Source organism: Parambassis ranga, chromosome 16 (assembly GCF_900634625.1).
Source record: "Parambassis ranga chromosome 16, fParRan2.1, whole genome shotgun sequence".
Taxonomy (NCBI): Eukaryota; Metazoa; Chordata; class Actinopteri; family Ambassidae; genus Parambassis; species Parambassis ranga.
Genome location: NC_041036.1, coordinates 14424635 through 14436923, shown reverse-complemented (window position 1 = coordinate 14436923; position 12289 = coordinate 14424635). Strand labels below are relative to the sequence as shown.

At 41.9% G+C, this 12289-nt stretch overlaps 2 protein-coding genes across 7 annotated transcripts; one reads left to right on the top strand and one right to left on the bottom strand.

The window, feature by feature from the left end:
• Positions 1 to 532: 532 nt before the first annotated feature.
• flcn (folliculin) lies at positions 533 to 6746 on the bottom strand. Its single transcript, XM_028425368.1, has 12 exons — positions 6500 to 6746; positions 6138 to 6350; positions 5884 to 6030; positions 5541 to 5762; positions 5272 to 5438; positions 5102 to 5193; positions 3824 to 3987; positions 3581 to 3694; positions 2918 to 3041; positions 2687 to 2812; positions 1188 to 1290; positions 533 to 1101 (listed from the first exon to the last, which is right to left on the bottom strand). The coding sequence occupies exons 2-12, from the start codon at positions 6348 to 6350 to the stop codon at positions 894 to 896; spliced, it is 1680 nt and encodes a 559-aa protein (XP_028281169.1). The 5' UTR covers positions 6500 to 6746; the 3' UTR covers positions 533 to 893.
• Positions 6747 to 6945: 199 nt separating this feature from the next.
• Positions 6946 to 11497, top strand: leng9 (leukocyte receptor cluster (LRC) member 9). 6 transcript variants are annotated; one of them, XM_028425373.1, is made up of 9 exons: positions 6946 to 7040; positions 7160 to 7189; positions 7281 to 7394; positions 8766 to 8850; positions 9145 to 9281; positions 9390 to 9716; positions 9795 to 10005; positions 10319 to 10403; positions 10479 to 11497. In XM_028425373.1, exons 3-9 carry the CDS (start codon positions 7334 to 7336, stop codon positions 11118 to 11120), a joined length of 1548 nt encoding a protein of 515 aa, XP_028281174.1. In that variant the 5' UTR covers positions 6946 to 7040; positions 7160 to 7189; positions 7281 to 7333; the 3' UTR covers positions 11121 to 11497. The 6 variants fall into 6 exon arrangements, with proteins under 6 accessions (XP_028281174.1, XP_028281171.1, XP_028281170.1 ...); XM_028425371.1 differs by having other exon boundaries at positions 6961 to 7040; positions 7272 to 7394; XM_028425370.1 differs by having other exon boundaries at positions 6956 to 7040; positions 7160 to 7394; positions 9798 to 10005.
• The last annotated feature ends 792 nt before the right edge of the window (positions 11498 to 12289 follow it).

Genomic DNA, 12289 nt, shown 5'->3' with positions numbered 1-12289 from the left:
CCAAATGAAATCCAGATTTAAGTTAGAAGCATAACAACCAAAAATAAAACTATTACTCAACAGAACTACACTCACAACGCCACCAAAAACATTCCTTTTAAACGGAAAGCCAAGGCCAACCAATATTTGCACACTCACTTTACCTTCCTACCTTGGCTGAAGGCACTAGCCTAACTATTTTTGTTATATATTAACGATCCATTTCATAGTTTCAGGTCAAGAAAAAAGTTTTAACTGAGTCGCCTGTTGCTAAATTTTATTGACTAAAGTCTGCAAGCTTCAGCAGACCGACGGGCTCAAATAACTGTAAAGGAAACAGTGGATCAGTGTGAGTGGCTCATTAAGAAGCCAAAATCTTGCTGATGTGGTCGGCTGTACTGGAGCACAGCCTCGTTATGTAACCTCGTTGTACACACATAAAAAAAATCCCTGCTTCAGACTTGTTGTTTAACATCCACTTCTCTTCATTCACTCCCTGTTTTTGTTCACCACAAGATGGAGCCAAGAGTAAAATGGGGAAGGACATCAGGACTGAAAGCTCACATTCATTTACCGTTTTATTTTAAAACAATAGTAAACAAAGTGCAAAGTCTTTTTTTTAATAAGTTAAACTTTATAAATCAGTGTAAGGAATTCCCTTCTATTAAGAAAGCCTGCCATGCATCCAGACAGAGTCAAAGTGTCTGTGCAGGATAATAATCAGCTAGAAACACAACAGATTATCATTATTTAAAAAGACAATAATGGACGAGTAATATCATCCCTTCACAGTCCATTTCCGCTCAAATCAAAATTCCCAGAGTGAGGATGCAATGATATAGTTGCTTTCACTTTCCTTCACTTTCACCATCTATGAAGCTCTATTTTCATTACCCCTCCTCCTCCCCTCCTTCTCACTGGCTGGGGCTCCTCTCTCCTCCTCGGACTGCAGTCATTAAATGACTCTTGTACGTTTTGCTGAGTCCAGTCATCCAGTACTTCAGCAGCCTGAGGTTGTCCTCCTCACCTGGCCCTGTGGCACCAAGGAGGGCCAGGACCTTCTGTGTGTCCTCCCTCCCTCGACCATCGACTTTGGAGAACTTGAACAGCACTTTAACTTTACTGAAAGAGGGGAAACGGCTTATGAGAAAGCTTCCACATGATAATTGAGTTGTCTTCATAAACATAAACAAAGCCGTTTTACTCACTTCATCCACTCCTCCTTCAAACAAAGAAGGCAGTGAGAGACAACGTCCACAGACAGGTTCTCATTGGACAGGGCCACCTCGAGCTTGTTTAATAATGTTGGACCTGCAGAAGGAGGGCAGTGATGTACTCAATCAGTTTGACAGTTTAACATGCTAATCTATAAAACTAACAACCATTTTCTAGTAGCTCCAAAATTAAGTTATATAGCATTTGTTTTTTTCCTGTGTTGAATCTGAAAAAAAAACTTGCTGACTTGAACAAAAGTTGGACAAAAAACAGGTTCTGGGCCAAAAAAAATGCACATGGATCCACATGGGTTTTTTTATTACTTCACATTGTAAACATGTCTGAGCATTTTGGCTACTTTCACATTAACTGCTGCTCTGGAGCTTAATGAATGGGGGAGGGGGGGGGTCTGTCCTTTTAATCCTTTTAGACCACATTTAATGCATGTACACAGTTGTTTTTAAAATGTGGTTAAACCCATTCAGAAAGAAAACTGAATGGTTTTATCTATTGCTGACAGATAAGATGAACAGATTTAGCTTTTTGTTTGTTTTTCTTGTGTGTTGTATCACAAACTCACCACCGTAAAAAAGGGTAGTAAACAGCATCCAGGCCAATAACAATGTTTCTGGGGCTTCATTTCTATCGTTGTCAATCAGAACTGGAGCTGATAAATATTTTTGGCCACTGCAATCATCTGAATAAAAGGCCGAAAGTACACATTCTCACTGATAAACAATACTAGGTGTTTGTAGATGTTCCAACTACTCAATCACTGTTTTAGAAAAATCATATCTGTCCACCAAAACATTACTGAAGTACTAATAACTTGTGATTTAACCACAACCCTAAAGCTATGTTGACCAATCACACACTTTAACCAGTGGGACTGGTAGACATCTGTTAGTGTGTTTTATTTGAGCTACAGTAGACACTGCTATCTGAACACTGGTGCAAACAACACAAAGGAGCCTAGTCTCCTCAGTCAGCAAAACATGGGTAATATTACCCAGTGTGCACCTTTTATTTTGTGTCCTGTTTTGTATACTTGTAGAATTTGCTGGGACAAAAAGAACTGAACACATCCTAACCTAAATGTATATACAAACATTTTAAAAACCCTGTTACCAAGACTGACACAGTGTTTTGGTCATGTATATACCATTGCAAATTTCCTCATGTAAACAAAGGAGAAAACACACTCTGACCTCCAGAGCTAAACCCCCTGTCTACATGTTAACACTGCAAACACAGCCTCTTCTTACAGAGCTTTTTTTCTGGAAGAAGTGTGTGAATAAAAGGCCAAGATGCACAGAAGACATGAGAGTTTTACAGGTTATCCTGATTCAAGTGAAAATTATTAAAATTATTATCTATTTTAATGCTAGTTTAAGTCAGTGCATCAAGTTGACCTAGGTAAACAAAGTGTGTAACAGAGGCAGTTAATGTGATTTGCAGTGATCAGTGTAAAGTAATGTGTGTGTGTGCTTACCTCTGTCTGTAGGCTGTGTGTTAGCACTGCTGATGGTGAACTGATAGAGTGAGCAGACATCATCTTCACCTACAGCTGAGATCTGATAGCTTCTCTCTGAACTCACATCTATCAGCACTGAAAACTCTGAAGGATAAACAAAAACAGCAGGAACAAATCTTTGAATTTGTAAAATAAAATATGACATTTTACACTTTGATCCATCACAGGATGAGTCTAGAGATCTCATACCTGAGGAGCTGACGTGGGTTGGAATGGGCACATCTGGACTGAGACCCAGAAAGTTGCATTTGTAGGCCTCTTCATATTGAGTGCTATATGGTACAGCTCGCACACAGCCTACTGGGAGCAGCGACTGAGGGGAAAACAGAACCGACTCAGATTAGAAACACGGCGAGTGAAGGAAGCAGGTTAGCGGCTCCAATCAACCTAAACGGACATAATAACAAACAAAAAATGCTCTTTCAGGACTCTTGGTGTTGTGCAAGCTTGCTCACTGTCATGACTTAGGGATGAGCTGTTATTATGAGACACAAGCCTTCTATGACAACAGACACAAGCTGGGGGAATTATAATCAAATAGCAGCAACATATACATGGTCTGTTGTGTTGTTGCATGTTGCACAGACATTGTGGGAGAGCACGCACAGACACAAAAACAGATGTTTAATGATAATTAAATATTAATGTCAACGACTAAGTTAAGTTGAAAAAAATATTAGTAAAAAACAAAATGAACACGTTTGTTTTGTATTCAATTTAACAGTAACAGTAAATAGGTCTTAACACATTCTTACACATTGGCTAAACCTCTCCCTCCGTATGGTAATACGTGTCATATTTACCCACATTGACTCCCAAAACAGAACAGACAGAGGCGTGCCTGCACAGTACCTTCAGCACAGTAAATGCTGACTGGATGAGCCCGGGCTCTGCGCCTCTCCATATGACCTGATTTCCCATGAGCACATGCCACGCTAGCTGTCGAAACTCAGTAGCCCCGAGGACCTGCAGGACAAACCACACTATGTTCCAACCAACAGCACCCTCATACTGTTACTACAAATCTGAATAAACTATAAAACACTGCAAAAACTCAGGTATGTATGATATCATGTATGATTATAAGTAGTTTACCTGTCTCAAATGCCTCAGTGACCTGAATTTCGGACCAGGTAATTCATCTAATTTTGCATCATCACACAGGAAGTCGTAGCCAAGCTCACTGTCCGACTGGTGCCGCTGTGACATTGTACCACCTCCTTCTGCTCCCTCCCAGCAGCTCATTTCCTCCTCTTGTTCTTTTGGAAACACAAAATAAATGTTTGAAACTTATCAGAAAATCTGTTCTCATGAGAAACTCTTTATAAAAGGCTGGAACTACATCTGATGAAGATGTATTGCTACTCATCCTCTATTTCCAAACAATCAATACTGTTTAAGTTTGCCTCCTCTCTATGACTTTTGTCAATACCTGTGTCAATTCCTGTTTACACAACTTATACCCCCACCCTCTCCAGTTGAGCTGTGTAATGATAATTTGTCATTTCCTTGTATTTTATGTGTACTGCACTTTGTGATTGTGTTTGCTCCAGACATTCCATATTAGAGAACAGGGTCTTAAAATTCCACAATCAAAGAGCTTTGTGTGTGTGTGTGTGTTTTAATCACTTTCCAAATCTTGAAAAGAATTGTGCAAACTCATTCTGGGTGGAGAAATTACCGACTGCAGTGATTAAGTGAATCACCTTGTTTTTCTGGCCAGAGTGTCTGCACACAGACACACTGACCCAGTGAATCAGGGGAATCAAGCTATCTTTCAGACTGATGATAAAACCACCACATGTTGTGCAAACACATGATATCTGCTTTACATCACCCGCCATCAAGAGGAAGTCAAGCCTTCCCCTGAAGGAAACACATGCTGAAGTACTGCTCAGGTAAAAATGGGTTTTCCCCTCATTTAAAAAGATGCCAGGACAGCTGATAAAGAGGTGTCCTTTCTTATTATTATGAATTCTGATAAACTTTGTGTGGTTGTCAATAAATTTCTATATTTCTCAGACATGCTGGTGTTGATTTGGTACACCCTCCTCAGGACATATTGTTTTACTGGTGGGATTTAAATAGTTTAATGTCGCTGCAGTGCTGATCTTTTGTGAGCTCCAGTTAACATTAGACTAAAAGCATTTTCCCCCTGGGATCAATAAAGTATTTCTGATTCTGAAAACAGTGAAAGTAAATCTTGTGGTGCTACACATGGCAGCAGCCTGGCAATATTTTACACAAGAGCATGTGGTATATGATCAATGGATGGACTAGTGTACCTGATGTCAGATACGGGATTTTAGGCAGTACTAAAGGCATTTCTGATACTGTAATAAACAAAATAGTGCCTGTGGATAAAGTGTCAACCTGTCTGTCTCTCTATGAGCACCAGTGTGTCCTCAGTGGGGGCCCCTTCCAGGAGCTTCTCTGTCAGACGACTACCACAGGCCTTCAGCAGCCTGGAAATGATGTGAAAATGCATATTAGCAATGCTGATATATGACACAACCCCTCTATGGAAAGTGTCTGAGACTCACCAGCTAAAGGAGGAGTGCAGGCTCGCCCAGAGGTTGGGATGCTGCGTGAGAGACGTCAGTGATCGAGCTGCATTGCCGCTCCTTTGGTGTGGGAAAACAGCAGGTGAAAACACACTGTTCATCCTCACAGCACGCTGGGGGCAAACGCCTTGTTCACTGTCGAACACCTGAAGGAGAATAAAGTTTACAGCACACAGGTTTGGAATACTTACATGTATTTATTTGAGTGAACTGAATAAACGGATGTGCTGCCTGTGTGGACTTCCTACCTTCAAAGCTGTGCTCTGCAGGCTCTGTATTGTGAGTCTGAGGTGACGTAACAGGAAAGGCCAGGAGTTGATGAGGTAGATCCTGTCCATGGCCACCATTACAATACTGTACCAGCGCTGGAAGCCCCTGGCCAGGCTGTCTTTGATAAAGAAGGTGTGTGAGAACACAAAGCCATGTTGCTCATCTCCAAAAAAGATTGGCCCTTCACGCCCTGGGCAAACCTGAAAGCAAAGGGGGAAGAAAACAGGCAGAAAAACATGAGGAGACAAAGGATTAAAAACATATTACTGAGTGCCTGATACGTGTGCCTGATACACATACACTCAGCCATATGTGGTTTACCTCACAGCTGAGACTGCGCACACATGCTTGGCGGACCACGCTGAAAAGCTGGGGCTGTCTGGGGTGCTGGTGGCTCAGAAAGCGGATGCCTGTTTCATCATCGATGCTCACAAAGCCAGGGTGAGATGCAGGTAGTGATCGACACCCCTGGAATTGAGGAAAATGAGTAGTATGAGATGAATAACAGGATTATGAACCCACTGAAAAACTGATATAACATCTTCTTAAAGGACAAAGGAGGTGGTGACATTCACCTCACACATTTCTCCCCTCTGTGTGGCTGAACTGTTGGCCCTCATGGTCAGCCCTTCACCTTCCCGGTCACCGTCTCTGTCCCTGTCCCCAGGCACTGGAGCACCTGCCTGGGACGAAGGATCCGGAGATGGAGGGTGTAGTGCCTCAGTGCAGAACAGTGTCCGAGGGCCATGGAGCTCACAGAAGTGACAGAGAGCCACCAGAGCATTCATCTGAGAGAGAGGGTTTCCACACGTGTGGTTTGTAAGCGCACAATGACAGTCCGATGGTCATATCTGGCTCTGTTCAGTCACTGGTGTGAGTAAGTTACAGCAGTGTTCAGGTGTGTGCTCATTACAATACAAGTATCAGAGGATCTTACCTTTAGCGGAGAGCCAAGTTCAACAAATGCTCACAGCTACAGACAAAATAACATTCATTTAGTCGCACTGTTTAAAAGAGCCGTTGATAAAAAACAGTCCTCACGGTCCGGAATTTAGTCCGTTTTTCAAAAACCCATGGTTCCTTTGTGTTAGTTTGAGGTTTTCAACACTTTGTTGTTTCTCCGTGCAGCTGCTAGCATCAACAGTCACATGACGCAGAGTCATGCGCTCATGTGGAATGACGCATGGCTGCCAGCCTGCCAGCCGCACTAATCCCGATCAATCTAAACCGTTGAATTGATCATGTATTTGATGTTTCTTTGATATAAACGCATGCCTTTACTTATAATTGTTTCATTCTTTGAGATTTACAGGCTTTATTTAACGCTCAACATGTATTTCCACGAAAGACATGTTGAAACCACATTACCCACAATGCAACAAAATAACAACTACGGGTCAAAGTGTGGTCCATATGTTATTAGACTACTGTTTCACTCTTGGCTGGTTTGATAAAACGCGTGTTCCTGGTCATTAAAAGTATGTATGTCTTTTAAAAATATCTTTATAAAACGTTAGACTTTTATTAGATCGCTGTTGATTTCTGGAAGTTTTTACGCTAACCAACCACTTCCGCATTTGTTGTTATCCCGATTTAGGCACGACAGGTCTATTTGACACTCTGCCAGGTGAAACAAAGCTAGGTAAAAACGCAACAGTCACACAACTGCCATTTTAAAGTAATATTGACTTGTTACTGCATGGCATCAGCCGGATCAGGAGTTCCCCTAGAGGACCACAGAAGTGATAGGAACCTCCTGACAGCCACCAGCATGACTGACTCCCCGGAATTCGGGGATGCAGCTGAGTCTGGCACCCTGAAAGCCACAGGAGGTAAATCACTCTGAACTGTAGACCTCTGCTGGTGTCTCATTTTCCATGTAATCCATTCTGTGGTGAAATTATTGTTTCTGTTTTATGTTCTGTGTAACTGTGACCAGTCTGAAGTCTGGTAATCTCTTAGTTATTTTAGCATGTGGCTGGGCTCATTTGAATGTTTGCTGCTGAATGTGTGAGTGGACCACTGTACTGAACAGCTGGCAACATTCCTGCTTCCTGCCTCGGTGGTGTCCTGGAAATGTGTCTGACTTTAGGAAATGAGTCAAATTCCATAACTCATGTCTTTGACCTCCTCAAGAAGACTGGATTTACTGTCTGCTTCTCCTCCCACTCAAATCCTGATAAGAACTCCAGGAATAACGAGGTTTTTATTTTCCCCTGCTACTTCCAGGCTTTAGTACTGAGATGTAATATCTGACAGGCCTAAAAATCCAGCACTGATATGGGCAACCTGTGCCAGCTGGTGGCATCTCACTAAGAAATGAAAGAGACATTACAGCTATTATTTAGCAGGTTTGGGCCGTGAGTCACATTCAGTCCTGCTATCTTAAAATAGCATTGCAGGGCGTGTAGTATGTGTGCATGGGCGACCACATCCTACCTACTTGGCTGACATTTGAGTCCTCTGGGTTTAGTCACTGCCACCTGTTATATGATTTATTCTCTTTGGAAGTTTGTTAAAGGAGACATCAAACGCCAGCACTTTTCAGATCAGAAACTTCCATTTGTTATTTGTTGGTTTACCGGCATTCGACATGTCTTGATGATTGGAACACCAGTCAAGGAGTGTAAAAGGGCAGGTGATAAGGGATCATATTACCTGACGTGTGTTTACCATCTGTCTGTTATCTGCCACATGGAAACGTTTCTCACTGATGTACAGTTGGAGGTCATAGAAACGACCTGAGACACAGCTCACCCATACATTAAGAAATCCCACTTGTGGAATCAGGAAATGTATGTTTGTGGGTATATTTACTTACTAATACCTGCCTGTTTTACCTTAAATACCAAACCTTATCTTCCGTGAGAAGTAACATTATTGTAAGTTAAATGCAAATTAAATTGGACCTTTGTGTTTTTCAGCTTGTTACTGACCAGATACTGTAATAAAAGCCAAGGAAATACTGTGCAGATGAATCATCACCACCACAATAACTTTAAAATAACAGTTTAAGTAACCCTGTTGTGTGGATGCCACATTCATTCACTGTGTAATATGCAATAATAGTGTGATCTAACAGAAAAGAAAATTACATTAAAGGATCAGATGTGGTGGTATTGCTGGATTATTGTTCTGGTTTTATTTGTCACCTGTCTTTATTTTACATGTGGCCCTGTCTTTGTCTCTGTTGTTCTCTGCAGAATATAAGGAGGATGAAGCCAAAGTTTGCCAGTTTTATCTGATGGGAAAGTGTCATTTTGGCCAAAGATGTCGTTTACCTCACAGGTCTGCTCACCTTCTTCTACAGTCTAAAGTTGCCAGGAGCTTAGACTGATAAATAAGACATTATTTGTTAGAATATTTTTCCCCAAAAAAATTAGAATACCTTTCAATTTTGTTTGTTTTTTAATGTCTATTATTGTCATTTGCTGCAGATATTAAACATCGGCAAGATAGAATGTATCGACAGCGTCATATGTATGAAATAGAATATGAGACATATCATTTTGCCATTTGTCATGTTCCATCTGAATATTTGAGTGGTACTTTCTTTCCACTGCGGTTGCTCTCATTTCTCAGTGACCCATTACCCGATGATTCAGGGCCTGCACCTCCTGACTTGGATGACAAACAGGATGAAGAAAAGACTAAAAAACACAACAAGAAGAAAGTCAGTGTGAACAAAGGGACCAAACCAAAATACAATGAGGGAAAAGGTCAGTTTATATTCATGTGGTCTCTTAGGCCATATTGTTGATAATGAAAGCATTCTGATTGACAGTCCATTTTCCCCGTCATTAAAATGCTTTCACTCTTTCCTGCAGAGGTGAATAAGAAGCCTCGTATGCGCACAGCAGATGACGTGATTTCCCGGATCTTATGGGATTCATCTGTGGACCCATCAGAATTTGTGGTGGGCTATGTTGATCGTTTCCTTGGTGTGCTGGAGCGTCCCTTCTGTGACTTCAACTGGGATACCAACCCTTGTGACTGTGACTACTCTGCTGAGCTGGCACTGCCCAGGCACAGGATCCAGTACTTCACCTACAGAGGGCATCGCATCTGGGACCGCCACACCAGGACTGACAGGGTGTTTGGCTCTACTGGTCAATCTCTGGCTCCCCCCTTTGGAGGGGAGGAGGAAGTAAATGGTAAGAGAGGCCTGCTTCCTCATCATAAAAACTTAAAAACAGAATCTACACTGACTGAATATAAATTATTTCTTTCAGTAGAAATAACCTCAACAGAGGAGGATCTGTCTGGTGTCAATGGGCAGGATGAAATGGAGGAGAATGCACATCTGGGGGAAGAGGACAAGCAGAATGAGATGAATGTGGACACCCCTGACTCTTCACAGGCAGCTGCGGAGTGCAGAGGAAACAATTCTCTGGAACAGCAGGAGTCACAAGGAGCATGTGTTGTGGAGGAGGTAGTAAATAGGTATGGTGGTCATGTTGAAAAACAAACAATAGTAAAATATTACCAGCATCTAATCATAGTTAAAAAAACATCAGCCTCAAGAAGTGTATGTGAGATAGATAGATAGATACTTTATTGATCCCAGAGGGGACATTCAGGTATCCAGTAGCAACAACATAGGAACAGACAGCCTAGCATGCATAAGTGTATAAACGTAGGGTACTAAAAAGTAAAAAGCAAATTCGTTTATGTACAGGATGGACTGTAATTCAATTTTATTTGTTTTGCAATGTTTTTCTGCCTCATTTGTTCTGCTATCCTGTGTTGAGTTTAGACTTCAAACTTCAATTGAAATGCGAGAAAATGAGGAGGGTGATGAGGAATGGGAAGAAAGCTGGGAAGAAAACAAAGATAACAAGGTGGGTGCAGCACATCCCACTGCTCACTGTTACATTTCATGTTTTCCACTGTTATTCTTATGTTTTTCTCTACAGATTACCCAGAATCCAACAGCACCGCTGGAGCAGAGAGAAGAGATTCGCGGCGGTCGCCCCCCTAAAAAACGACCCACACACTTCATCACCTTTAGGGCCAACACTCCTGCTATCCTCTCCTGTTTTGGGCTGCTGCAGGAGGAGCTCACCGCTCTTCTGCCTTCGTCTGCTCCTCACTGGCAGGCCGCCTCCAGGCTCCATGTCACCTTGTGCCTCCTGGTGCTGCGCGGCCCAGCTGAGGTGGCTGCTGCTGCAGAGATCCTCCGGCAGTTTGCCCATTTGGATCGGAATCCTCCTGTGGCTGTGAACTTTCCTGTAAAGCTAAAACACTTCAACGGGAAGGTGCTTTACCTGAGCCCCCAGCCTCAGCTCCATCTCCAGCAGCTCAACAGCGGCCTGCAGGAGGCCTACAGGAAGGAGGGCTGGCTCCACAGGAGCTCCTACAACCCACGCTTCCACCTTACTCTGGCCAAGGTAGAGGACCCGGAAGGAGAGAGGATGTTTGAAGGTGTAGGAGACCTAAAGGTGGGGAAGGGTTTGAATTTTGGTCGTCTGCCAGTTAACACCTTACACCTTTGTGCCATAGGTGGTTCCATTGTAGATGATTTTTATGAGACTGTGTGCAAAGTAAGTCTTCGATGATGAAGAAACACATGCACACACTACATACATGTGTCCTTACACTACATATATTTGGGTGCAATAGCCATGTGGCCACATGATGTCTGTGTTTACCTTTGATTTAATTAATCAATGCCTAAAAGGTTACAAAATGTTTACAAATGTTTGATCTTGCTTAATAAAAGCCTTCATGCCTATGCTTTAGCATATCCAGTTAAGACCACAAGTATATGCAGAAGACATAATAGAAGGACTGATAATTAAATACTGGTCTCCTTTTCTCAAGCTACATAACTTTCATACAGTCAGGTAGACACACAAATAACAGGAAAATTAATTTTGCCTTAGACTGGCTCAATAGCATGCTACATGTTATGTAAACATCCAGACTAATTTTAGAGGAATAAATCAGGAATGTGCAATATGCAAATAAAACCTGCATACATACAATTTTAAACATGTACTTTTGTGTAATAATGAAATCATCATGCTGATTTTCAGCCTGCCCACTTAGCAGGTAGGAAGCGTTTACTATCCTCACAGAGAATTTTTTTATCCTAAAAATAAAAACATGGCACTCCCACTTAAACAGAACTGAAGAAGCAGATTAGATGAATGGTGAAACGTCTTCCAAAAAACATTTCAACCTCGAGTCCAGTCGTCTTGGTTTTACACTTGTTCTTACACAAGCTTTGCAGGGATGGTAACAGGCTTTTTTTTCCTCAGCTGCAGCAGAAATACACATTTCTCTATATTTGGGGGGACAAACCAGGTGATTGCAGCCAATTTTGGCCTGAAGGCATCAGTAACTTTTACTCTCTTACTACTACACAAAAGGGACATGCACTTGCTACAAAGACTTATGCAGCATACATGAATAGTTTATGAGGGCGAACACATTTTTTACAGCTCATAATTCCATGATTTATACATCCTTTTTAAAGGACTTTACTGCATGGACTGTTTTCCACAAGAATGATTCAGTTATGTATTTGTGTGTTTTTGTTTTGCAAATATTCAGAACCACCAGATTGTTATGGAAATTAAATATCGAATTGGTGCTTTAAGTCCTGTGAGTGGTGATGTTTTATCAGTGTAGAATGGATGCTCTGTGCTCTGCTGCACAGACACACAAAGGCTGTGTAAATGCTCCCTGAACTGAACTCTTGCATACATAGTATACTTTTCTT